Here is a 26,566-nt window from a genome sequence, read left to right as displayed (position 1 = left end):
GTATGTAGTCAAAGTCAAGTGTAGTATCAAATAAAGTAAATCACGTTTACTTACTGGTCTTGATTCGGATATGAGAACAAAATGCAAACATTTTGGTACCGGCGTCGAGAAAAGTTTGTTTCCTTTTTTCAGTTTTTGAGACTAAAAGACATAGCGAGACTGAAATATCTTTTTCTCGGTTTTTAAACCACAGCGGCAACAATTGTATACATTTCGAACTATTCTAAGTAACGTGGTTAAAATTTGAGTCAATCCAAGTTTTCACATTGGCCCCATAATCATTTTAGTCCGTTTTCATAATCTCTATCTGAATGTTACAGGAGCATCAATTCTAAAGAAAATTCGGTTCAAACTTGATTCTCAGTGGGAGGAAATTCAAAATAGGGATCGTGAGAGTAAGGACAATGGAGCCATTCATGAGTATCTGGCCGGGCTTACACCCGGAGAAGTGAGAGCTCAGACATGCTTGAGTTTGCCCGAAGTCGAGAACTTCTACCAAACTGTAAAAACTGCTCATCACACGAGGCAGGTCAGTATCCAATCTTGCATGTCGATAAAAACAAGTCTTAATCGTCCAAAATGTGTATTTAACAACCTTCAGGAATAAAGAATCAAGCCAATTTTTTTTTCATACCAACCATTTCTATCCAATTCTCGGAAAACATACTTCGCAGAGTTTCCTGTACCACAATGTATGTTTTTTTTTCTTCAGAAAATGGATTTTCAGGTGAATTTGAAATAAAACATAAAATTTGAATGCCTAAAAGAAACCCTTCAGAGGTGGCAGAGAATCAGTTGGCAAATACTGGAGGCAATAAAAATTTGGGAGCCTGAAGCGTTTAAAAAAACTTAGGAGATTGGAGGGAGCTACGCCAAATTACGTTTTTCTAACAACACCGCATTTAATTTAATATGGAATTTAAGATTGCTTGTAACGGGGAATAATTTGCCGCCGGCGCCTAATAGAAAATAGGAGAGTTCGCGCTATAAGTTTGTCCCAAATTGACCATTTTCAAACCCCCGTAACTCGAAGCAAGTTGATGCAAGTTTGATGGAGGAAAACAAGATCGAGCAGAGCTCAAAAATAGTGTTTTATAAAGGTGAACAGGAGGCTAGGTCCTTTAACAGACCGACTTTTTACCAGACCAGAATGCAATAACTCAATTATTATAAATTAAATTTAGTGGAAGGTTTGAAAAGGAGGCGGTTAGAACAAACAAAACTTCGTTGAGAAACCCTGAAATCAATGTCTTTAATCAGACTAAACGGCGTGAATACATCTGTCAATCAAATTTGTTTATCGAGTCTGGTAAAAGGTCCATGTTATAACTTTACTGGTAAAAGGTCGGTCTGGTAAAAGGTCGGTCCCCGGAGAACAGGTAACATAGAAAATTGAAAAATGTTGTAAATAACGATCAACAAAAAAAATAGAATTTGGAAAAAACGATGGAATACTTGCGCTCGGTGTGTTTTTTTCAGAAGATTTCTGAACTAGTCAGTTTTGAGCCGAGTTTTCTATACTATTTGAAAGATATTGACATCTTGAGCTCAAATTCAAAAAAATATATATTTCACCTTTGACTAGTTTTGGTAAAGAAATAATGTTTTGCAAACGGCCTGTTTGGCTAACTTGGGACAATAAACTCAATATTTCAAACTTGGGACAATATTTTTTGTTCTATCAAAGCACAAGCAGTGATTAATCAGGTTCATCGTCCTACATTGACTTGAGCCAATATGTTTGGGTTTTTAATTCCTTGCTGGACTCTTTTTACATTGCTTTGTAATTAGTGTAGCGTAAGGGGCAGATTGTATCAAAAACTATTTCCGAGATATTCGTTCTGATATGAGCAATTGAAAGTTGTGTACAATTTTGACAAAGCTATAAATATTGTTAGATTTTATTGCACACCGATAGTTTGAGCCTTGGAACAAATAGCAAATTGGACGACACTAAGCTGTAAAGTTTCCAGGGTCAACAGAAGTAGATTACTTTTATTTGTATATTCGCAAAATCCAAATGCACAGAAATTTTTCTATGTAACTCAACACGACAGTTTTAGTTTAAAACAAGACTGCTCGTATATCAGTGCAAAGCCCTGAATGTTCCGATTATCCCTTAATTCATATCGAATCGTTTTTGGGGAAAGAAAATATTGAAAACCTATACATTTTGGACAATATCAAAGTGTAAAATTTTGTGTCATACGAAAGTAATACGACCAATTAGCTAGCGTAAATTCAATTTCGAACAAATTTATTGTGCGGGATAAATCGCCGCGCATGAATAATTCACGTTACGCTCTCAGCATTTTGAATAAATTCTTCAAAGCGCGCATAATTAGTCCAGAACATAGCAAAATCTTTTTTCATTTGAACTCAGGAAGTCGATATTTTCAATGGGGTATAAAAAATTTTGTGGAAAATGATAATTTCGATCGGTGAAAATTGACTGAATAAAAAAACCGCACGGAGCATAAATCTTCCGTTTTCTTCGAAAGTCGGAACAATAAAAGTTAATAAATGAAAGCAAGAAGCTATATAGGACGCAAGTTTTCCATCACTTCTTTCGAAAGTCAGATCTGTAGCATCAGAAAAAAAAACAAGACTGCTCGTATCAGGGCAAAGCCCTGAATGTTCCGACTGCCTTTAAGGTTTATGGAGCAGCAGTAGTAACATAAAAAAATTAAATGAAATAAAATGAAACGAAATTTTTTTTCTAAAGTTTGAAATTTTTTATGAAAATCATCCCCCCACACGCCATATAAAGTACAAAAAGAGAGATTTCGTTCCTTGTAACAAATCAATTAAGGCAAATAAGCTTCGTTCAACCAATTTGGAACGATTTATAATACGGATTAAATCTCCGCTTACGCGTTAATAGCGCGAATTATATCGCGCGTTAATTGTCCCAAATTGGTCAAAATGGCCAAAATGGCAATCTTTAAACCCTCATAACTTCACGAAAAATGATCACAGGTGAAATATCTTTTCAAATTTAAGCTCAGGACAACAATACCTTTTGAATGATATAAAAAAATTCCGTCAAAAATGGCTAGTTAAAAAGTCGAAATTTGTCTGAAGAAAAAAAAACTCACCCCGAGCACAAATATTCCGGTACTTTCGTATCGAAATTCGGAACAACAATTGCAACGTAAAGAACGACAAAACTTTCATTTTCCCAAAAACGAAAATACCACAATTTGTACAGGAAATTATTATTTTTGACAGAGAACAGCATATGCTTAACTTTTAATGCACCTCAATAATATAAATAGGTCATCCGAGAAAGTTGTAAGAGCGACGAAACTAGTTTTTCAGTTTCGGACTTCAACAGGATGATAATTTGAACCTACACAAAATCCATTTCTCGTTATTTTTTTTTACCAGAAATCACGGATAAAAATAAAGTTAACAAGGTTAAATGATTTTGGGTTCATAAAAATGAAAGTAAATTTAATCAAGGCATTTAAGTGATCATTCTTTTGGAAAAATTGTTAATTTAAATCGAATAAGTAATTTTCTGTAGCTATTTTTTTAAATTCCTTTAAAAAATTGGATTTTTTCATATACTTAATGCATATTAAAAGACTGCGCCTGTTGTTACGACCTTTGAAAGTGGGAAGAAACTTTTTCTCCGAGTAAATTTTAGATTTTCTGTTTTTCATGCAAAATGAGGTTCCATAAGTAGTCACTAAAATATGTCGAATGACTTTTATTCTCAAGCCCTTTTAGTCGTGAATCGAACCATTTTACAAAAAATCTTCCCGCTTTAAGGATTTTGCTGCTAAGTCAAACTTTGAGCAAGTAGGAGTTATAATTAATTCAAAAAAATATATATTTCGGCCTACAAAAAATTAATTTAATTTTTAGAAAACTAGTTTATGAAGCTTCAATCGGCGCTTCACTGGTAAAAAAAATGGTTTGGAAAGTTTCCTAAAACTTTTCTAATTTTTCGAATTACTTTGTTTTTTTTTGTTTTGGTTTTCATTTTTTGGAGACAAACGTGAATGATTGTAATAAATCACTGTGAATTCCCTGTCTGACGTCATGCATTTGATATAAGCCATTTTGAAATAATTAATTGTGTAATTCAGCTTAACAAAAAACTGGAGCTCAAACTTATATTTACTCAGCTATGTAAACATTGATAACTAATTCTACCAGCGATAGAATTGTTTAACCGAGCTGTAAAACAACTGAGCAGAATAGAGAGAGAATAAGTTGATCCAATCATGCTCTGACTTGCTCCGATCGATGAGATAGAATCTAGAGGAATATGTATTGCTAAGCATCCCTCAGTGCAAGATATGCCTAACCGCTGATAGTCTTTAGCGCTAAATAATAACATAGCAGCACATACAGGAACAACATACAGGACAGAATATTAGACAGAAATGAATGTATATGACAACTACTAGCAACCTAAGCTTTCGTCTAGTTCCTGTCAAGCACAAAAACACGACACAATGAACATTCGCCTAACCGCCCACATTTTAAAACAATAATAAACACTGATAGCCTGTAACGCTAAATAATAACATAGCAGCTTGAGAGCAAGGACAAAATATCAATCAGAAAAGAATGTATATGACAATTACCTACAATCTAAGCTTTCTTCTAGTTTCTGTTATCACATCAAGCGCAAAAACTTGACACAATGAACATAGGTCGGAACATTCTGTGCTTCTTGCACTGCAACTAGCTACTCTCGTTTGAATTTAATTCAAAACAAAGCTGTGTCGAGTTATTTTTGGTAAAATTTCTAGTTATGGGTTCGGTTAAGTAATTACAATCTTTCAAAACCAGCTCAAACCAAGACTAGCCGGTTACTGTGCAAATAGCAGAAAAAGTTGCGACCACGTTTGGCTAATTGTATCTCAAAAAAACGAAAAATGGAACAAAAAAATAAAATTAATCTGCGAAAATTTAGAAAACTTTTAAGAATTTTCCAAAGCACTTTATTGCAAAATAAATGCTGATCGAAGCTGTGTAAACCTTTTTCTGAGAGTGAATTAACTTTTGCAGAGCTATTTTTTTTTGCAGTATAACACCAACTCGCTCAAATTTTGACTAAAAAACAAAATGATTATCGTTCGGCATATGCTGATGACTATTTGTGGTACCTGGTTTTGCGTAGAAAACGAAAAAATCTAAAACACTCGGAGACAAAAGCTCCTACCCATATTTGCACTGATCAGAGCAAAATAAATCTTAAAAAGTTATCTGACAGTTGCCGAGAATTTTTTAAGAGAGTTGCGGTAGACTTCATCAAATTTCGAAAAAATTTAAAGAAATTTCATAAACAGTATTTATATTTTAAATAATGATCTTGTTGCCCAATTTTGTGACTTTCTATTTATCAAATCAATGTCCAGGTATACTGCTTGAACAGCTTAAAATCTAATCAATTATTGATCCGACCATTGAAAATAAGGAGAAAACTTTGTCTTCGATTGTTTTTAATTATATTTTGTTTTCCAGGCAAAATTAGGTACCGCAAATAGTCATCGGTATGCGACACTAATTTGAAAAAAGGACAAATATATTTTTTTGTAGTTATTGTATGAACGTGGTTGGAATTTTATGTGCTACTTCTGCACTGCAACCGGCAATGCTCGTTCGTCTAGTTTTCATTTTTTTTGCAAGAATTTTTGGTAAAAACTCAAATTTCAATCTGACGTTCGTAATTGGTACTAACGATCTAACAGCCTGCAATTATAAAAACCCCGCCCAAGCACATATTCTAGATATGTTATCATTTTTGTGGTGTTGCAGGGACAGACCGGGCGACTGTACAACCCAGATGCGTTGGATCAAAAGATAAACCGAAATCCAAATAACACTTTAAAAAGTGTAGCGCCCTATCTGACTTCAGAAGTGAAGTTTCTGGATTTTCGCACAGTTCAGGCTCTGTTTGATAACGAACTATGGGCAAGGACTCATTGCCAAAACATTGCGGAAGACATCCCATCATCAATGAAGGAAACGTTCGCCTGTTTCAAAGACTATTTCAAGTTGGCGTCTCAAATGTACGAAGGAAACCCTGAAATGTACAGCGTGATGCTGCTTACTTGTTATTCGTTCCTCGTGATTCTAGACAAAAAAGCGGGCCACATAAATCCAATGATTCTAGATCACGGCCTGGATATGGATGTGTCGATTGTGAATCACTTTCTGTTGCCTTTACGAGAACAACTTGATCAGTTGCGCCATGTTGAGAGCTACTTGACTTCAAGGTTCAAAGGTCAAATCCCCGTTATATTGATGGGTGACCCGACCGACCCTAATTCTCTAGATGTGCGTTACGCTTGTTCTAATGAAGATATGAAAAATAAGCGCCAAAGAATTCTTAAAATCGTTGAAACCTCAAAAAAACGTAAAAAACGGGAAGTCGCATCTGAGTATGCGGGTTACCTTGACTTGAAGGATCAGGCTAGCCGTAAAGTCTGTGAATACATAACAGGAACATACTATTCGACAGAAAAACACAGTGATAGGTGCAATAAATGCGCCTTAATCTCAAGGGCTGAGAATATCAGTGTTTCTCTATACCGTGAACCGTTTCCGTCCAAAATTGAAGGCCAACACGCCGTTGTCTTTGATCTCAATTGTCCAAACGAAGTTCGTGTTTTGCGATCAGCGATTCATTTCTTCAAAACAGAGGTTTTGAATTTCTGGATTGCGAATGAACGTAGTGGAAAGCGAGATGTTTGGTCTGAACACAGAGATCTCCGAATTTATAAAAGTCCCAGTTACCTTGGATCTCTGTCTGACCAGATGACCTTAATGAGTTCATCCGAGTTCAACTACAAACGAAATCCCATGCACCCGAAGAATTCGCCATCGGGCGAAAACTTCATAATTGAACACAAAGACCCCTTAAGATTGGGCTGTGTCCGCTCTTTTAGCTCGAACAGGATTACTCCGCTTTCGGGCGAGAACAGTTTTTCCGACTACAGAAACAACCCGACGTTCTTAGAAGATCTTCGTAAAAAGATCACAATGGTTGCAGTTGGTATGTACAGGTGCCTTCAATGGACAATTGATAGCAATTTGCACAGCGATAATGAAGTGATTTGCAGGCAGAGCGACTGTCCGTCCGAACTCTCACTCAAAGAATTTCGTGTTTTTGGATGTTGTCGGGCAGGTAGCCGAATTCAAATTCGGAACCTCATTGCAGCTTTTAAAAACAACGCTCTCTCTTGGCATCACGAAGATGTGGTGTCGCTTGTTTGCCAGATTCTTTGGGAAACTGGAGGTCAGATTTCAGACGAAAAGAAAAATGGAAACCTGAAGGAATCAGAAAGTGAAATGAGTAATCCGTGTGGCTACTCAGAAGATGATCAAGAGAAAAGAGCTCGGAATCAGCATCGAGATTTTTTAGACGAAGATTTTGTGTCTGATGCCTTGAAAGTTCTTGATGTTCAACTGGATGCTATCCAGGACAACTGGGATAAAAATTTATCTCTTCTATGTTTAGTTTTGTTTGGCTGTCGTTTGCTTGAGTTCTCGGAAAATAAATGTGAAATTTCGTTCTTTCTGTCTCGTTGTCGAAAGATTGGCTTGAACTGGAGCAGCAAAGTGAAACAAAAAATTGAATCGCTGCAAATCATTGGCGTTGACGAGCCCGAACTTAAATTGAAACTAGTCCAAATCAGTCTTACCATAGCCAGTACGTTACACGTGAGTGCCGAAAATTTAGAAGCGATCCTCAATCGTTCAGATTACGCTATAAGCTGGTTTATAGCTCAAAACAATGTCTCTGACAACTTTTTGATGAACAACATGACAGCTAGAGAATGGCCTTTTATCAGGAATCTTGTGCAAAAAAGTTGGTCGGTAGGACTACGAGTAGAAAAGAAGCTGAAATCATTGCTTGAAGTTGATTTAGAAACCATTCAAAGTTTCGTATCTAGGCAATATCCTAGCCTGAAAAAACCAAATGGCGTTGAATCAAGATGGGCGCCAGCCCCTCATGGGGATCCTTGGATGAAAAAAGATCTGAATCACGGAGACCATTTGTGCATTAACATTCTAACTGGAGCCTTTCTCATGAATAACGATCCTGTTGAGCGTCTCCCACGGAACATAACCTCACACTCATGTTACCAACGTATTTTTGGATCTGCAAACTTGACCGTAGGTCCTGGTGATTGCCCAGGTAGCTTTGTGACTATGAATAAGATCTATGGCGCTTGCTACCAGTTCATGATGGTCGACAGTAAAACACTCCTGGTAACCAAAAAGACTTCCACGAAAAGGCTGCATTATCTGCCTGCCAGCCTTCTGCGAAATCATTTGCCCCATGAATTGTGTCAATTTGGTCACTGGTTGGAATACTATGTAGAAAATCAAGAAATTGAGTCAAAATCTATTGAGTTTTGGAGTCCGAATGTATTCGAAAATAAACTCTCGTCATATCAAATTTTAGATAAAACATATTCATGGGAATTGATTGATAATGACGATGATTCCCTAATGATAGGCATCGCTAGCCAAATTTTCCGTAACCTGCAAAGTTTGCTTTTTGACCGAGTTGAAATACCTGATCATGTGCACGTATTTTTGCACCCTGAAAAAAACACGTTGTCTATTTCACTCCCGAGGCACCGTCTTTCATTTTCGATCTCCGACGACTACTCTCAGATTAATGCATTTCAGTATCCTGGCTTCAAAATAGCCAAATCTGGCTATCTGGGAACTTTAATTGGCTTTAAGAGCGGAATTGTTCTTGAGTCTGGATCAGACAAGAAAGTAATAATCCCCCATGGCAAAATCGCTGAATCGCTCTCTTCCGAGCATGTGCGAATTGAGGTCAACAAAAGTTCGTTCCATGATCCATCTTTTTTCGCTTACAACGTGGATGAAAATTTCAAACAACTTTTGCCGCCATCTAGCGATGTAGCGAATCTCTACCTTGCCATGTTTCATGTGAAAACATCTTACCCCCTGCCTGACCCCTTTACAAAACTGACAGGTTTCGAATTGGGAATGAAAATTCTGAGCAAGGGTCGAAGCTATTCATGCACACCGCTGGATACGAGATCAGAACAAATCTTGAGTGTTCTAGAAAAATGTTGTTGCATAAGAGAATATATCTCTAACAAAAAACATGGACCGTACGCGGAAATTGAGCAATACCCTCAAATTCCGCCATATTCCATTTGTACCCTGGAGTCGCTAAGGTCCCAATGTGAGAATTTACGGGCTCACAGTAACAAACTATCGTACATGTATCATGATCAAGAAAAAGCATACCGAACACAGTCCAATTTTTCAGAAAATCGCCAAAATTCCTCTGTTCTAGCAAAAAGAGCAATCCAGAACATCCAGGACAAAGTTTACCCACTGAATGTGAAGAACTCAAAAGTCAATGTAGCAGATTCATCCAACCTTTTGTATAATACAGAAATCATTCTAAAAGACGAAGAAGTTATTGACAAAGTTCGAACGATATCTTCGATATTGCGTCTTCGAAATTCAGAGCCCTTATATAATTACAATTACTCGCTAAGCGAATGGGCAACGAGTTTAACAAGTATGGGGGGCCTTAGAACATCAGATTTGATGAACAACAGATCCTTAAGTGACTGGAAACAACTGGAGGTTAAGGACAAGTGCTTGCTTGACCTCTATGAACTAGCCCGTCAAGGCGATACAACCAGATACCTGCTGTTTGCGATGACTTCTTTTCTGGTATACGAAAACTTGATCGACTTCGCGTACTTGGCGTCATTTTTCTTGATCTCACAACATTTCGACATGTTTCAAGCACTTGATCCTCCTGCTTATCCGTACTACCAGGACCTGCCCCGAATTAGAGTTGAAAGAAGCGACATCATGAGTAGCATTAGTGGCTTTTTTAGGAATAGAGATGCGTTTATCGATGCTTGGCTCGACAGAAGTTGCAGTGATCATGACAGAGAGTCCAAAACCGAAAGATACCTCAGAGAGAAGCAAAAAGCGGAAAACTATTTCGATCAAACGAAAACTAAAGAAGAAAACCAAGTAACTCAACTGGCAATGAATGCCTGGCCCGACACTAGATGTCAGTTTTCTGGAAATTATGAACTCCTGAACAAACAATCGGCGATCGAAGCTCTTTCAGATTTGTTTGACAAGCGATATAAGAACAAAAAATTGCTCGAATTTCTGAAACAAGTGGATGCTGTTATAGATTCGATCGTCAACAATAGTTCAAATATAAGAGTAGCTAAAATCCCTAAATTTGAGGCTAGCTTTTCTCAGAAAGTGAACTTTGCAAAACGCATCAATCTTGATCAAAAGTTCGATTTGGACGTTATTCCCGAAAGTTTCGATGAACTTATTCTGCCCTTTGTACACAAAAATCAGAACACTGTCAAAGCATGTTCCCAAAATGAAGACGAAAACATAGTTGATATGATCGGAGGGTTCGAGGTTGAAGATGCCATTAGTCAAGATTTCAAAAACCGCTTAGAAGAAAGTTGGAGGGCTTTCAAAGACGGAAAAATGAACAGCGAACAAATTGAACCAGATATGGGCACGCTTGAAAAAAAGTTAGAAGTTGCGCGTCAAAAACTACTCGAAACAGAAAATGCCCTAATGAAGATTTTGATTCCGAGAGAAAATCAATGCGTGGAAACAGCTTTGCATAGATGCGGACTTATGTTTCGAGAATCACCGTTGGAACTAGTTCCGCTTTTGCTACGAAGGAGAAGACCTCCGCAAGTTCCAAACGAGTATGATTGGAGGGACCTCTTAGGCGCGTTAGTGGTCAGGTGGACGGAGAAGCAACGATTACAAAGATGTCTGCAACACCTGAAGAGCAGAAAATCCGTACATCTACAACGTGAGTTGAATAACGTGGGACACACCAACTGGGTTCCTCAAGAGTTCGCAGAATGGCTGATCCTCGAAGCCGAAGGAAACTTCATGATACGACCTGCACAAGTTGAAATTGCACAACAGATGTTCGATCCACCAGATGATAAGAATGCAGTTATGCAGTTAAACATGGGTGAGGGCAAATCCAGCGTAATAGTGCCTATGTTGGTAGCTTCGATATCACGCAAAAAGGGACTTTGCCCACAGGTTGTTATTTTGAGCTCGCTCTACCCCACTAACTCTCAGTCTTTGCGCGCCAAAATGGGGGGCGTTCTCGATATGCGACTTCTTAAACTTCCTTTCTGCAGAGATCTTGAGCTGAGTTGCGAGCAAATGAATCATCTTTCCACTTGTCTACACGAACATAAAAAACAACGAGGATTCATGGTCAGTACTCCTGAGCAAATGATGTCCATGCAACTCAAGGCACTGGAAGTTTTTATCAACGGCAGCAGCGAACAAGCAAAAAGCTACCAATTTTTTTCGCAAACTTACGAAAAGAATATTCGAAACATCCTAGACGAAAGCGATGACATTTTGTCGGTTAAAAGACAGTTGGTTTACACGGTGGGATCACAAATTCCACTGGATGGAAGTAACCAACGCTGGGTAGTTCTTCAAAGTATTTTCAGCAGATTGAAAAAACACGCAAGTTTAATTTTCGAGAAGTGCGGCTCAGAACATGTTATGATTGAATCAGATAAATGGGATACTCAACATCAATTCAACGTTTTCCGTCTTCTCGACAAAGATTCGGAGTCCTTCTGGAAAATAAGCGACATGCTTATCGACGATTTTCTTGAATGCAAAACGGAAGCCGATTTAAAACCGCTGACTGAGGATCAAAAAATATGCGTCAAGAATTACATAATCGCCGAGGAGCTGGAGTTTAATCAGACTGCAAACTTGCGAGTGACCCTTGGCGATTCTGAAATTCCACATGTTGTGTTTCTGCTTCGAGGATTCTTTGGCTTGAAAATTCTGCAGCACTGTTTGTCGTTGAGACACCGAGTGAACTACGGAGTTGGAAAGTACCGCAAAATGGCTGTTCCTTTCCGGGCGAAAGATGTAGCGGCGGATAAAACCGATTTTGGCCACCCGGATGTGGCGTTGGCGTTGACACAGCTGACCTATTACTATCAAGGCATCCCGAGAGATGGATTTGAAGAGGTTCTTCGGACACTCACTTCAGTGGAAATGAGTGTGGCAACAGCTATATATGACAAGTGGGTCAATTTTTGTCACCCCGATTACATTCCACGAGAGCTGAGAAGTTGTAGCTGCATCAACTTATCAGACCAGATTCAGCTCCGTGCTTTGTATAAGCTGTTTCACAAACATGTTTTAGTAGTTGACTACTGGCTTGTTAATATGGTCTATCAGCAAGAGGCTAAACAGTTCCCTCAAAAACTGTCGGCGACCGGCTGGGACTTATGTCGTGAAAACGGCAACCTAATTACTGGTTTCAGTGGCACCAATGAAACCCAACTGCTGTTGCCCCTCACAATTCAACAACAGGATTTGCCCTCACTTCAAGGAACGAACGCTCTCGTAATACACAATTTGCTGAAACCCGAGAACCAATTTTACCGCGCTCTTAGTCATGGAGCAAGCGGCGAGGTTATTTTGGATTTCATTCTGGACCAAAGTGATTACAAAACAAAAGTAATTTTGGATCCCGGAGCTTTAATTATGCTGCACAATAAAGCTTTTGTTCAGCTTTGGATGTCAAAAGTGTCGGAAGTTGAAATTGAAGCGGCGATTTATTTCGACGGCAAGGACAACATGATGGTTGTTGATAGAAAGGGGTTCGATACCCCGTTTCACCTCTCACCTTTTGCAGAAAAACTCGGCTCCTGCATTGTATACCTGGACGACGTTCATACTCGGGGAACTGACTTGCAATTCCCAAATGGGACGAAAGCGGCAGTTACTCTCGGAAAAGGCCTGGCAAAGGACAAGTTATCCCAGGCTTGTATGCGAATGCGGCTGCTGGGTTGCGGACATAGTCTTTCTTTCTTCGCATCTTATGAAGTGGACCTCGAGATCCAGTCTCAGAGTCGAGACTTCTCAAGCGATATATCAGAGGTCGGCAAAGTGCTTTCATGGGCATTCAAAAATAGTCACAAGCAAGTCCAAGACGGGTTAGTTCACTGGGCTAATCAGGGCTCGGACCAGCTGCACAAACTGTGCGTGTACGATCGATACAATGTGGGTGCTAGCAGCCGATCACTGAAGAGCTTTGCGGAGAATGTGGTCCAAAACGAAGTTACCGAGTTGAAAAAAATGTACGGAGTGTACAGGGAAAAAACAACTTTGTGGAAAGTGGTTTCGGATCGTAATGAGGAAATGAATGTAAGCGATAACTGCGAACAGTTCAGAGTCAATCTGGTTGATAAATGCAAGGAATTGGGTTCTGAGAGAGAAGTGTTTGTGGATCTGTTCGACGAGGAGCAAGAACGAGAGTTGGAGCACGAAGAGCAAGAAGAGAGGCAAGTCGTTAGACCAGGTCAGTGAAGATATATTCTACGCTCGTGGACTGACCTGACCGCCTAGGATAAAATATTCTGTGTTTGTTTCATTATCCCCGACATATATATCAGGCAAAAGGTCAACTCGGAAAACTAAATTAAACTTGGACACCATAAAAAGAGTTATGATTAAAAAAACTAGCATAAATAGAACAAAACTGATCGTGTCAGGGCGAGCCCTGAATGTTCCGACTGCCCTTTAAGGTCTATGGATCCCCCCACGCGCTATATAAAGGTCAAAGTGATATATTTCGCATATAGCGAAGTATTCAATACACCAAATAGCATGCCTGAATTCGATTTGGAATGAATTCTAAGACGGAGAAATCTCCGCTTACGCGTTAATAGCACCAAATATAGTGCGCTTTAATTGCCTCAAATTGACAATCGTTAAGCCCCCATAATTTTTCAAAAATTATTAACAGGTAAAAAATCTTAGTTTACTCAAGACAGCAATAGCTTTCGAATTAAATTTAAAATCTCTGTCGAAAATTGCTAGTTGAAAAGTCGAAATTTGTATGATACTGAAAACAAGGCTGCTAGTGTCTGGGCAAATCTTTGAATGTTCCGACTGCCCCGTACCTGCTCTCAAATACTTTTTGTACTGCGAATATCAAATGCAAATGCTAACAGTTTAGTAAGATTAATATGGCCAATTATAGTTGGCCTCGATTCACTTTGCAACGATTATGAGTGCCGATAATTTGCCACGCTTTATAAGAAAAATGTAAGATAACGGATATTTCATTCAAATCTTGTTAGAAGTTCTAAGGTAGGATTCTTTGTCAACCCGGGTATCTAAGTACTAATCGAGGAGCAGTGCAATCCGTATTTTGTCTAGGTCAAGCATCTTAAGGCCATACAAACTGCCATCATGGTATTGATGAACCGTACCTTTCCCATATAACGTAGGATACACATTGAAATTTTTTGTTCGATATGCGAAACTCTTGGTAAAAGAAAGATACCGGTGCGCTGTCTACAAGAAGCTCGTTTTTAAGACATTCGCAATGAGACGTTTTGGATAAGGCGACCAAAAAACTCGGTTTTTCTGACAAGGAAAATCAAAAGGCACAAATGGTAGTGCAATAGCCATTAATGATCGACTTGTTGAAAATGTACTGGAAGTTAGTAGAGCGAATAAACGTGATATGCTCCTAGAACTTGAGTAAGGGCATACTGTGTGTACTGTTGTACATGCGTACGCACCATGAGCTGGTACAGAAGATGCGGAAAAACAGGATTTTATAACACTCTAGAAGATACTCAGTTATCTCACAAGAATATACTTTTGCGTTAGGTGACATGATTAGACATATTGGAGATTGGCTCTAAGATTTTGACTGCAAAATTGACCTTTTCTGCTTTGGAACTGAAATTTCAGAGGGTCACAGACTTTGCAATGTCTGTCAGTCACAAAATCCAGCTGTTCGTAACAATTTTTTTTAAAAAAAACACTGATTATTACTGTACGTTTCAGAGTAGCGAAAATTTCAATCAGAATGGTTTCATTCCAACATGATCGTCGAGCAGAAGCTGTAACTTTTGAATTTTATCAAGGGCGAAGAATAAGGTACATAATAATGTTTGTTCAAGATGCAAAAGTCCTTCCAATTATTGCTGAAATCAGAATGCTTTTTTACGAATCAATCAATTTGAAGCCCGTGATACCGCCAACGAGTTCTGCTATCCGGGTGACATGATTTTAGTGGAAGTGTCGCAGTACGTTTATCATGGGTTACAATAATAGCTTTGTGCGCGAAATGGCGGAAAGTAGCGCCTCTGCTGCTCAAAAAAAAATTAGACTTGATTACAAGGTGTCATATGTACGGAGCTTGTCTCCAGCCAGTTTCGATGCACTGCTCTGGAACCTGGGCTCAGACCAAGGCAATATGCAGCTCTTTTAAGACTGCTGATATGAACGCTCTGCGTAGGATTACAGGAAATACCAATGAAGCAGTAATTAAAATGACAAGTCTTAATGATTTGGACAAGTTACAAGTGCGGTTATGGCTACGATAATTTGGCCATGTTCACCGAAGAGAAAATGAGTATGTACATAAATCAACAGACCATATTTAAGTCCCAGGAAAAAAACCAGCAGGAAGACCTAAAGCACGCTGGATCAATGATGCTAAACTTGAACTGAATACTTTAAACTTCAAACCCACAGACTGCCTTGATTAAATGGCATGGAAAAAGATGTTATCTTCTATTGAATAGCTTGAATGCTATTCACAATGCGCTCATCTTTTCATTGCTTGCGCACTTTCCCAATGTCTAACGCCAATGGGAAAACGGACAATAAACTCATAAGTAGTAGTAGTAGTCTTTTCTATTAATTTTTGAATTTTATTGATTCTACTGAACTAGCCAGTTTGAATTTACAACGAACGAACTCAGTTTTCAAGTGTTTTTGTCTAGTACTTTCGGGTTATTTTCTCGATTGCTGTTTTTAGCCCACGCGAAATCCAAAAAGCTAATGTTTGTCCCTTGAACATTTAGCTGCCTCAACTCAATTTTGCACAGTTTTTGAGAGCTTGAAAACGGGACTCAAGCCTGCTGTGCACAGAAACGTGGAATTAGATTAATCGTGAAATTTTTGGAAAAGAAAATTTTAAAATATCATTAGTTTGCCGAAAAAATATTTCCTCTGGTTTTTAAATTACAATTAATTGTAATAATATTAAAATTTTTGTTTTTTCTTTTTTTCTGCGTTAAAAAAAAATTAGAAGTTGCTGGAGATCTTTCAAAACTGAAAGCGTGGACAGCTTGTAGTTGAAAAGATGCGAGCTATGATTATTTAAGCTTTTATGTGCTGTGCTGTTTTACCAGCTCATCGGGTGGCTGATTTGAGTAGCTGAGGCCGATGACCCTCTGCAGTTCTAAACTTGCATTGTATAGCTAATTTTTTATAGAAGTTTGTATGGCATCTCAATTAAAAAATAATGATTAGTACTTTGAAAAAAAAAATCTTAGCTAGAAGTCTTTAATTGATCCGGCCAATGACCGAAACTAAAGAGGAATTTCAGATAGGTGCATTTTTTCAACGAATGGGACCGAGCGTTGCATCGTTCGAAAACGCTTTTAATCATAATTTGAGCTGCCAATCTAAACTGATTAAATCTGACTAAAAACAGCTGTTCAAAACTTTTTTTCAAAATAATTTTAAGCAACGCGAGTCACAAGTGATACTTCTTTCTATGTGCTACTAAAGAATGACTGCAGATAACTTCAGCTAATTCACTTCCTTTCAAAAAGTTTAATTTCTTCAACCCTTTTCTTTAAGTTTTTGTTATCGGAAAAGACTTTGGTTGGAATATTTATGTCCACTTTCTCAGCAACCTGAAAATAAATTTTTCATTTTCAATTTTTTTGTTTGCCAGGGAGAATGACGCCGAAGAAACCCGAAGTTCCCAGATGTGTGAGAATGTATGCAGAAGGCGCGTCTTTTGATGTGAATAATTTTGTGTACCTCCACGATTGTCTGAAACATACAAAAGTTTGGCGGAAGTTTCAGTGCGCGTTCAAAAATGTCTACGCAAGCCCAGAGTTTCCGAATGTCACGACGGATAACAGGTATTTTAATCTTTTGATTTTTGGAACCTGATCTAAACTACATTTTATGATTGGATAAATTAGATATTTTACCAATGTAAAGTATTTAATATTAACCAATCATGATCCATCTAACTAACAACCCACTTATTTGTAAGTGCTGAAGTTACTTGTAATTTCAGCACCAGAGAGATTTGAATTTAACTTAGAAATTAGTTGGACTCTCCCGAGCACTTCAGCAGCCGCAATAAACCAGTATACCCTAGATCTATTGAGCCTAGCAGAGACTAGTTAAACAACCTGAGACTAGATAGTATAAGAGTAAGATTAGGATCGGTATTAGACTAAGAAGTTGCACGAATCTATCCGGCCGAAAATAAGATAGCGTGACGAGCAGACGGTGTACCCTATCCGAAATTACTCTATGAGTTATACACTCCAGTCCTAACTCATCTGGTGCGACCATAAGTCTCGAACAAGACCTTAATAGCTTAGAATTAACCAAAATAGATTAGAAATTAGACAAAAACATTTACAAAATGTTATACGACAATAATTTAATCGAAATGTCTCTACGACTCAATAGATCAGAGCCAATATTCCGAACCATAACAGAACTACCCGGAATTGGAAGAAGACCTCGAACCAGAGACGACATACGACAAAGTAGAAACTTGCCATATAGCTATATGATAGTTAGGCAAAAACCAGAACAAACTTTTATATTTAGAATACTACTGGCAATGAATTTAGATTTTCATTTGCAAACATAAAACCTTGAAGTTAATCTTCAAAATCATTTCAGGCGCTAAACAAAATTATTAATATACAATAACGATTGATAAAAAGATCTAAGATCGTTTTCCTAAAACTCTGCAGTAATATACAAAACATGTTTGAAAAATATTTATTGAAAAATAAAAAATAAAAATTAGTAGCATGACAATAAATGGTTAGTAATCATAAATCATCCTGTTGTTCCAGCTCCATCACCTAAAACATAACAGCAATCATAAACCCACTAATATCATCAAAACACTAAATCTTTCCTTTACACACATTTAAAATTTTATTAAAACTTAAATTCACTTAATTTTAAAACCAGATCATCAAGGCTTATCCTTGGATCTTAAATCATTTTCTACTTAATTAAATTTCAAATTTGATCATCAAGGCTTATCCTTGGATCAAACAGAACAACTTTGTTCTCCCCCACCCACTTAATTAGTGTCTAACGACCCCAAACGTCGATTCACTACCCAACCCTTTCTAAAGACCTAAGACTAATAGAAATTTTTAAACAAAAACTAATCATTCAAATTAGGATAAACAGTGAAGAACTTCGGTTATTCATCCTTCACTTGACCCCCCCTCTTACCAGACCCAGGATAAATCTTAGACTTAGTAAGTTTAAAATAGTATCTAACGAACTACTCGCGTTCTAATTATACCTGAACCTTGTGGATCGATTTACTATTCTCCAACCCTTGAACACAATCACTACCCCTAAGTAAGATTAAGTAAGTTAACACCTTAACTTATACTAGCCACGAGAAAGTAAAGAATCATTCTTCGGAATCGATATACTTTTCTCTCCAACCCTGAACAAATAGACCCAGGTTAAGCTAACCAAAAAATCGTAAGTACTAACAGTTTAGGAAAATAGAAATCATTTAACAACCTTTTGCATCCGTCATCCTAAACCTTATGTCATTTAAAAACCTAGGAAATAAACAAACAATCGTTTTACACAATTGTGAAATAGATAACAAAAAATACGACCTTGTAATCACACCTCATACACAAACAGTTGGATACATTCGAACAAAACGACAAACACTAAAAAGAAAAATAATAACGAAACAAAGACAAATAACACGAAAAAGATTTTCAAAAAATCGAAACGCATTTTCAGAATCAGAAACCAACAGTTTAGACGAACTTTACAAACTAAAAGAATCAATAGATAAAAATTGCCCACTTCACGATCAATTATATTTTTCTGACTCAGAAACAACTTCAAATTCATCAAAAAGAGGAAAAAGAAGAATAAAAAAGCAGTATAAACACAAACCAGTACATTTATACAATTGGAATCAACCAATTCGACACATTAATAATTACATATTAACAGTCATCGAACGAAAAAATGAGCTCAACGCACACCCCAGGTGACGAAACCCCAGATGATGATGAAATCTTTCCTTTTATAGTAGATGCAACCACTGATAGAGGACAGCATATATTTTGCAAAAATTTACTATTAAATTTATTTGAACCCGGAATCAGTCCATGTAAAACAGAGTTCCCAGATGTAAAAATCAAAAGACAAATCATAGACCACTACTTAAAAGATATATGCAACATAACACAACAGTATGGAATCTACTCCATAGAATTCACCTCACCAAACCATAATCATAGAAAATATACAACTCAAACAGACGATCTTGATTTAGAATTTTCAAAAGTTTTTTCAGAATATATAAAAAGCATCCAATATCATAACTCACAAAGAGCAAACTCCATATTCACCAATGAAGTTTTCGCAATAATATATAGTTATATTTCGATATTAGAAAATGAAATCCCAATAACAAATGTCTCACCGACAGAAACATCTAAACATTTAAGAGTACGACATGAAATCACACTACTCTCTAGTTATTTAAACATCATTAAAGAAAATTTCACGAAAGACGACGTTTCACAACATACAAAACACGATCTACAAAAAATTTTGGCATGGTTCATAATAGATTATTTCACACACAATATTGATTTAATTGCACAAGCAAGAAAAAATTTTAGACCCCAAAACTCGAACGATGATACCGCTATCACAGAACAATCAGATTATGTTTGGGACCCCGAATGGTCTCATCCCGCATTTATAAGCTTCCCACAATCAATCTCAAGTCAAGCAATAAGTACGATATCTTACATAAGAGATTATGTAAAAATAATACCATTCACCATTGATGCAACACCATTAAACTATAATACATTTTTGCCCGATACACAAAATAATAGTTTAAACTCTACAGTCATACACAACGAAAACCTCAATGGAACTAGGAATCTTACTCAACAAGATATCCAGACACCATCACACTTCATAAATGAAGAAATTGTACACACAACAACTACACAACAAAGTATTTCACCAATACGCCCAAATTTAACAACACCAAGAAATACAAATCCTTCACAAACACAGGTAACCTTACAATCAACCGTTAAACCTTCGGTTGCCCCTAAATATTCACATATGGATTACCAAACATACAGACCCATGACAATACCATCAAAAACACGCAAAACATTCACTAGAAACAACTTTACAGACCATAATTATAATTATACACATCCATCAAAAACATATAATCAACCACAAAGAAATTTTAACCAATATACAAGATCTCGAAATTGGGATAACCCAATGACCCAACCTAATTCAATAAATTTCCAAACAAATCCTCCACAGGATCACAGTGAAAATTACCCATTTTTTCAACAAAATAAAAATAAAAAACAGACATCTTATCAAATGGATTATTTATCCTCAGATGATGATTTCTTACAACCAGATATATTTGCACCAAATACTCAAGAATATCGTAGACAAGGAATACAGAGAACACGTACAAATCATAGAAATTTTTCTCCACAATCAATAGATGCACAACATCAACAACCAATTCAACAACAAAATCTAATTAATACACAATCTTTTCAACCAATTCAACAACAAAATCCAATGACTGCACACTCGTATCAACCATCACAAATGCAAAATGAAATACCACTCCCATATTATCTCCAACAACATGAAATAACAAGAAACCAACTTTCAAATTTTTCTCAAATGCCAAATGCAGCACAATCATTACAAATGACAATGAATCCATACCTTATGGGTGGATCATCAATAACATCAAACAAACCTTTAATGGTTTTCACAGGAACAGACCCTGAATACTCTGTAGAAGATTATTTAAATGCAGTAACAGCAAACCTGATTTTAAATATTGGACCTGAACCAATTAATACGCCACTACATCAAAACTGGATACATCGACGCACAGCGTTAATACAAACAACCTTAGATGGCGCAGCCCAAAAATGGTTTTCAGTACTACCTCTAGAAATAAAATCAAACTGGAAAAGGTTTACACAGGAATTTTCAAAAATGTTTGACTCCGAAAGAAACAAACAACAACAAAGAGTTTTATGTAATGAAATTCGCAGATTACCAAACGAAACCATCAAGCAATTAGCAGTACGAATCGAAACACTAGTTCGAAAAGCATATTCACTAAATACACACGACTATAAAAACACAAAGATGACAGAAATCTTAATGATGACCTTAACACCACAATTAAGGAAAATAGCAATAAAAAAGAGAGCATCCCATCCTTCTTCAATTCGAGAACCCGATTTAGATTTTCGAAAACTAGTAGACAAATTAGAACAAGCAGAAATCACGATGAAACTAGAAGAAACGGAAAATCTGAAATTACAATACGTTAACAGAATTGAAACGACTCCCACTAATATTAATAATATACAGGAATCAGAGACAGACCTCGTTGAAAAAATCACTGAAATACTCAATATTTACGAAAAGAACCCAAACTTTAAAGGCAAACCATCTTTCAAAAAATGGTGTAATTATTGCCGACGATACGGACATAGTATTTCCGAATGTAGACAAAAAAAGCAAGACAATCAAAATAAACCTCAAAAATATAAAGAACCAAATAAATCATTCTATCAATACATGAAAAAAGATCAAAACCTACCGAACAAAACAGTCTACAGCAACAACAGTTCAGGAAAACCACTCCCGAACAATACAAATTATACAAGAAATCAATCACCATATAACTCAAGTTATAGAGGAAGATCACCAGAACGAAGAAACACGCATAATTCATCACAAAATCACTACAATAGACCAAATAGTCGAAATAACTACTCCAGATCACATTCAAATACACAACGATTTGTTTCTAGATCTAATTCCCAATCAAGAAATAACTACTATCTAAACAACCAATCACGAAATTCATCATACAATAGGAATAGAAACTACTCCTATAATCGAAATAGAAGTTATTCAAACAACCGAAACCAGAATTACCCGAACAATCAATCAAGAAATAACTCATATAATAGATCGAACTATAACAGACCAAACAATAATTACCAAAACAGATCGCGAAATAATTCACAGAATCGACACTCAAGTTATAATAATCGTTATAGAAATTATTCCCAATCACCACACCGGAATAATAATAACTATAATAATTCTAATAATCGCCACAGAAGTAGTACACCTAAACATCAAAGACATATTAATCAAGTACAATCTAATCCAGAAACAACATCAGACCCTCCAGGTATTGATGACACAGTAACTGATACGTTACAACTCAATCAAATAAACTGTACATCATCAGATTCAGAAAGTGATACAGAAAACACTCTTTCTATCAATATGATAAAAGTCGAAAATGACTATGAATCTGTCATATATGAACAACCTTTTTCATCACACATATATGAAAATCAATCAGAATTCCTTCAAAATTATTACACTACACCCATAAATTCCACACCAACGACGCAAGAAACAAATGAGATTAACACTACAAATCAAACCAATAAAAATATCAAAACAAAATGCTTGAATACAAACCACATTTATCAAAATATACAAAAAGAACAACCCAAAGAAAAAATTTGGACAATACCATTTCTCTTAGAAAGCGCAAGAAATAAAGAATTTCAACCACCAGACCTTGAAATAGATTTTTTAATTGATTCAGGAGCAGAATCAAACATAATAAACATCCCCACATGGAATGAAATAAAAACTTTACACCCAAAGCTAACACCTCTTGAAACCTCCAGTAAGTTAGCAACAGCACAAGGATCAACATTGATAAACTACGGAAAAATCCAATTATTTCTCCTCCCCACCAGAACAATGGAGCAAAGCAAAATTTTAAATAAGCCATTTAAACAAATATTCCATATCACTGATATTAAATATAATATCATTGGAATACCATTTATTTCGAAGTATATACCAACAATTAACATACTAAATAGTAAAATAATAATCAAAGATAAATATACAAAAACAAAAGAAACATCCTTAACATTTTTTCAAAGATTAAATAAACAACCACCGTTCTTTTCAAAATTCTACCCGATATTTAACCAACAAAGAAAACACCTAAAACCACTATCAGGAAATATCTATAATTTTTCAATCAAACAAGTTCACCAATATGATAAAGAACAAAACAAACAAAAATTTTATATGTCAGATTTTGAATTCAAACCTATTCACAAATTTTTCAAAATCACAATCTCATCCATAAAATATTTGAAAAATTCGAATTCAGATATCATTTCCTTACATGTCTATAACAACACACCTTACCAAGTAACATTACCTTTAGGACTTTTAGGATATTGTGAAATCAACGCTACAATATCACCAATACACGAAAAAGCCTATCGCGTAAATAATATACTCCAATTACTAGATATTTGCCAATCTACAATTCTTAATGAAGAATTATCTATAAATAATATAATAAGTAACGAAAACAGAAATACGGATTATTTCACAAAAACTCCATATTTCAAACCTACATTCAACATAAGTAACTACACAGAGGACCAACAGAAATTTTTAACAATGTTTAATTTCCAACATTCACAAATAACACAAGACGAATTCGAAAAGTTAGCCAAACAGCTAATTAAATATTCATCAGTCTATGCAACATCAAAATTCGATGTTGGAAAAATCAGTTCATCACTACATCTCCCGTTAAAACCAGACGCAGTTTTCAAAAAACAGAGAGCAAGTAAAGTACCAATTCACTTACATGATAAAGTGAACAGATTACTCGATATTTTAGAACAATACAACATTATATCACCAGTTAATAAAGAAGAACAACCAAAAGGGAACACATTTATCAACCCCGTTATCATTCTAGCTAAAGGAGAATCATTAAAAATCGTTCTCGATGCTAGATACCTCAATTCACTTATAGATGAATCAAAATGTAATTGGCCCATTGAACCAATACAAGTTATTTTAACAAAAATAAACGGCAAATACTTTACAACCGCCGATATGAATAGTGCATACAATCAAATGCCACTAGATGAACAATCACGACGTTTAACACAATTTGTTATCGGAAACCAACAATATGAATTCAACCGTTTATTCTATGGAATATCCATAGGACCAGCAGCATTTTCAGCTTTTATGAGCAAAATTTTTAGACCACTAATACTCAAGAAAAACGCAATCACCTATTTAGACGATGTTTTTATGCAATCACAAACAAAAGACGAGATGTTCAATGTTTTAGAAAAATATCACCAAATACTTCAGAACGAAAATCTGAAGGCCGCCCCCGATAAATCACACTTCTTTTTGACAAGAGTTAAATTCTTAGGACATAATATAGAAAGAAAAACAATCACTCCATTGAAATCACGCATTGACGCTATTCAAAAACTTCAACCACCAACAAATAAAAAGAAAATCCAAGAATTTCTTGGAATGTTAAACTTTTTAAGTAAATATGTTTATAAAATGCAATTATATCTACGACCATTTTATAACATCCTTAGACAACAAAATAATTTTGAATGGAACACAGAACATCAAACACGATTTGAAGAAATAAAGAAACTTTTAACTGAACAAATTTCAAACACAATTCCAGATTCAAATCAACCATTTTATGCAATGTGCGATGCTTCGAACTTTGGCATCGGTGCAGCACTATTACAATCACATAATGGTACAAATAAAATGAACCTCATATCAGCAAATTCTCGATTATTCACTCAAGCAGAGCTACGACTCTCAACTCTAATGAGAGAATGTACAGCCATAATATATACACTGACAGAATATGAATTTCTGATACTTGGATCAAAACACCCCACAGTTTTATTCACAGACCATAAACCAATCATCTTTCTCTTTACACAAAAATCTAACCCAAACCACCGAGTTTACAGATTTCAACTAATTCTAATGAAATTTCCAAACTTACATATAGTTTGGACTGCAGGAAAAAATCTTGCATTACCAGACACCTTAAGTCGAAATACACCACCTGAATTACTTACACGAAAAACAACAGTTGAAATACCCAAAAACATAAAATTCTACCTTGCAGAAAACGAAACATCACCCCGATTGGAATGCAAATATGCAGTAAAAACTGATATTGAACAATCACAAATAAATAGTTTACAACATTTCCCACTTTATTTAGATTGTCAAAATAATCATTATGAAGTTGATCTACTTGGAACATCAACTTTCAAACCAATCCCATATTCTCAATGGATAAAAAATAACACCCAACAAAAACGAACAAAACAACACCCACCTAAGAAAGACCATTTTCCACTAATTGAAAAAGAAGATTTAACTGATAAAATAAATTTATCAGGACCACAAACAAATGATTCAAAATACACAATAAATCAAGTTTTTGACCTCCACGACCCACTTGATACAATACCCTTATCTAAATTCGAAATTGAAAACATTTTTCTCCCTCCAACAGAAACGATTACAATTTCAACACTGAAACAATATCAAAATCTTGACCCGATAATTAGACAACTAAAATCATGGCACAAATATAAAACTAAACCTGTCAAGGCAGATTCAACCATTCTAGGAAACAAAACACTCCTCCGATACTTTCGCAAATTTAACAACACAACAATTAACGAAAATACAGACCTTTTAGAGTATAACCTGAATGAATCTACAGTTCCCTGTCTCCCTTTAAGTATGATTCTTATAGCTTTTAATATTTCACATACACAAAATATTAAAGGACACTCTGGATCAGAAAAAACATATTCAAATTTTATACAAAATTTTTACTTCCCAAATGCACCAATTTGGATAAAAATACTATGCAATGATTGTATAGTATGTCAACTAAATAAACCTTACCCAAATCAAAAACAAATAGCACAAAAACAAGATTTTAAAGGACAAAGTTTGTACTTTAATCATCGTATCTCATTTGATACCAAAGGACCAATTTCACCCTCATCCGAAGGAAACTCCTACATTATGGTAATTGTTGACGCATTTACACATTATGTAGCAATTAACCCAGTATCACATTGTAACGCTTATTACGCTTACACAACACTCTATGAACACTGGATAGCAAAATTCGGACTACCAGAAATTTTAGTTACAGACAACGGTACAGAATTCATAAATAATGAAATTATCACACTATGTCATTTATACAACATTAAACACAAACCACGTACATCTCATGCACCTTGGACAAACGGCTTAGTCGAAGGTATGAACCGTTCATTACAAGAATATCTCAGATGTATCATCAACGGAAATGATACAAAATATACCGAATGGTCAGCAGATGTAAAATTATTTCCCTTAGCATATAATTCACAAATTACGACAACTCTAGGAATGTCACCATACGAAATGGTTTTTAACCAAAAGCCACGCAAACCAATAATGTTTACAGCAAATTCTCATAAAAACG

At 36.0% G+C, this 26,566-nt stretch overlaps 1 protein-coding gene across 1 annotated transcript in view; it reads left to right on the top strand.

The window, feature by feature from the left end:
- Positions 1-26,566, top strand: part of LOC134846761 (uncharacterized) — an 85,871-nt gene that overhangs the window by 42,605 nt on the left and 16,700 nt on the right. Inside the window, exons 4-6 of the mRNA XM_063864152.1 lie at positions 321-529; positions 5,779-13,378; positions 16,787-16,979. Coding sequence (XP_063720222.1) covers positions 321-529; positions 5,779-13,378; positions 16,787-16,979 — 8,002 coding nt within the window. The remainder of the gene's footprint in view (positions 1-320; positions 530-5,778; positions 13,379-16,786; positions 16,980-26,566) is intronic.

The sequence above is a fragment of the Symsagittifera roscoffensis genome, chromosome 5, assembly GCF_963678635.1.
Source record: "Symsagittifera roscoffensis chromosome 5, txSymRosc1.1, whole genome shotgun sequence".
Lineage (NCBI taxonomy): Eukaryota > Metazoa > Xenacoelomorpha > Acoela > Convolutidae > Symsagittifera > Symsagittifera roscoffensis.
The sequence above is the reverse complement of the archived record's forward strand: the minus strand, read 5'-3'. Positions and strand labels throughout refer to the sequence as shown.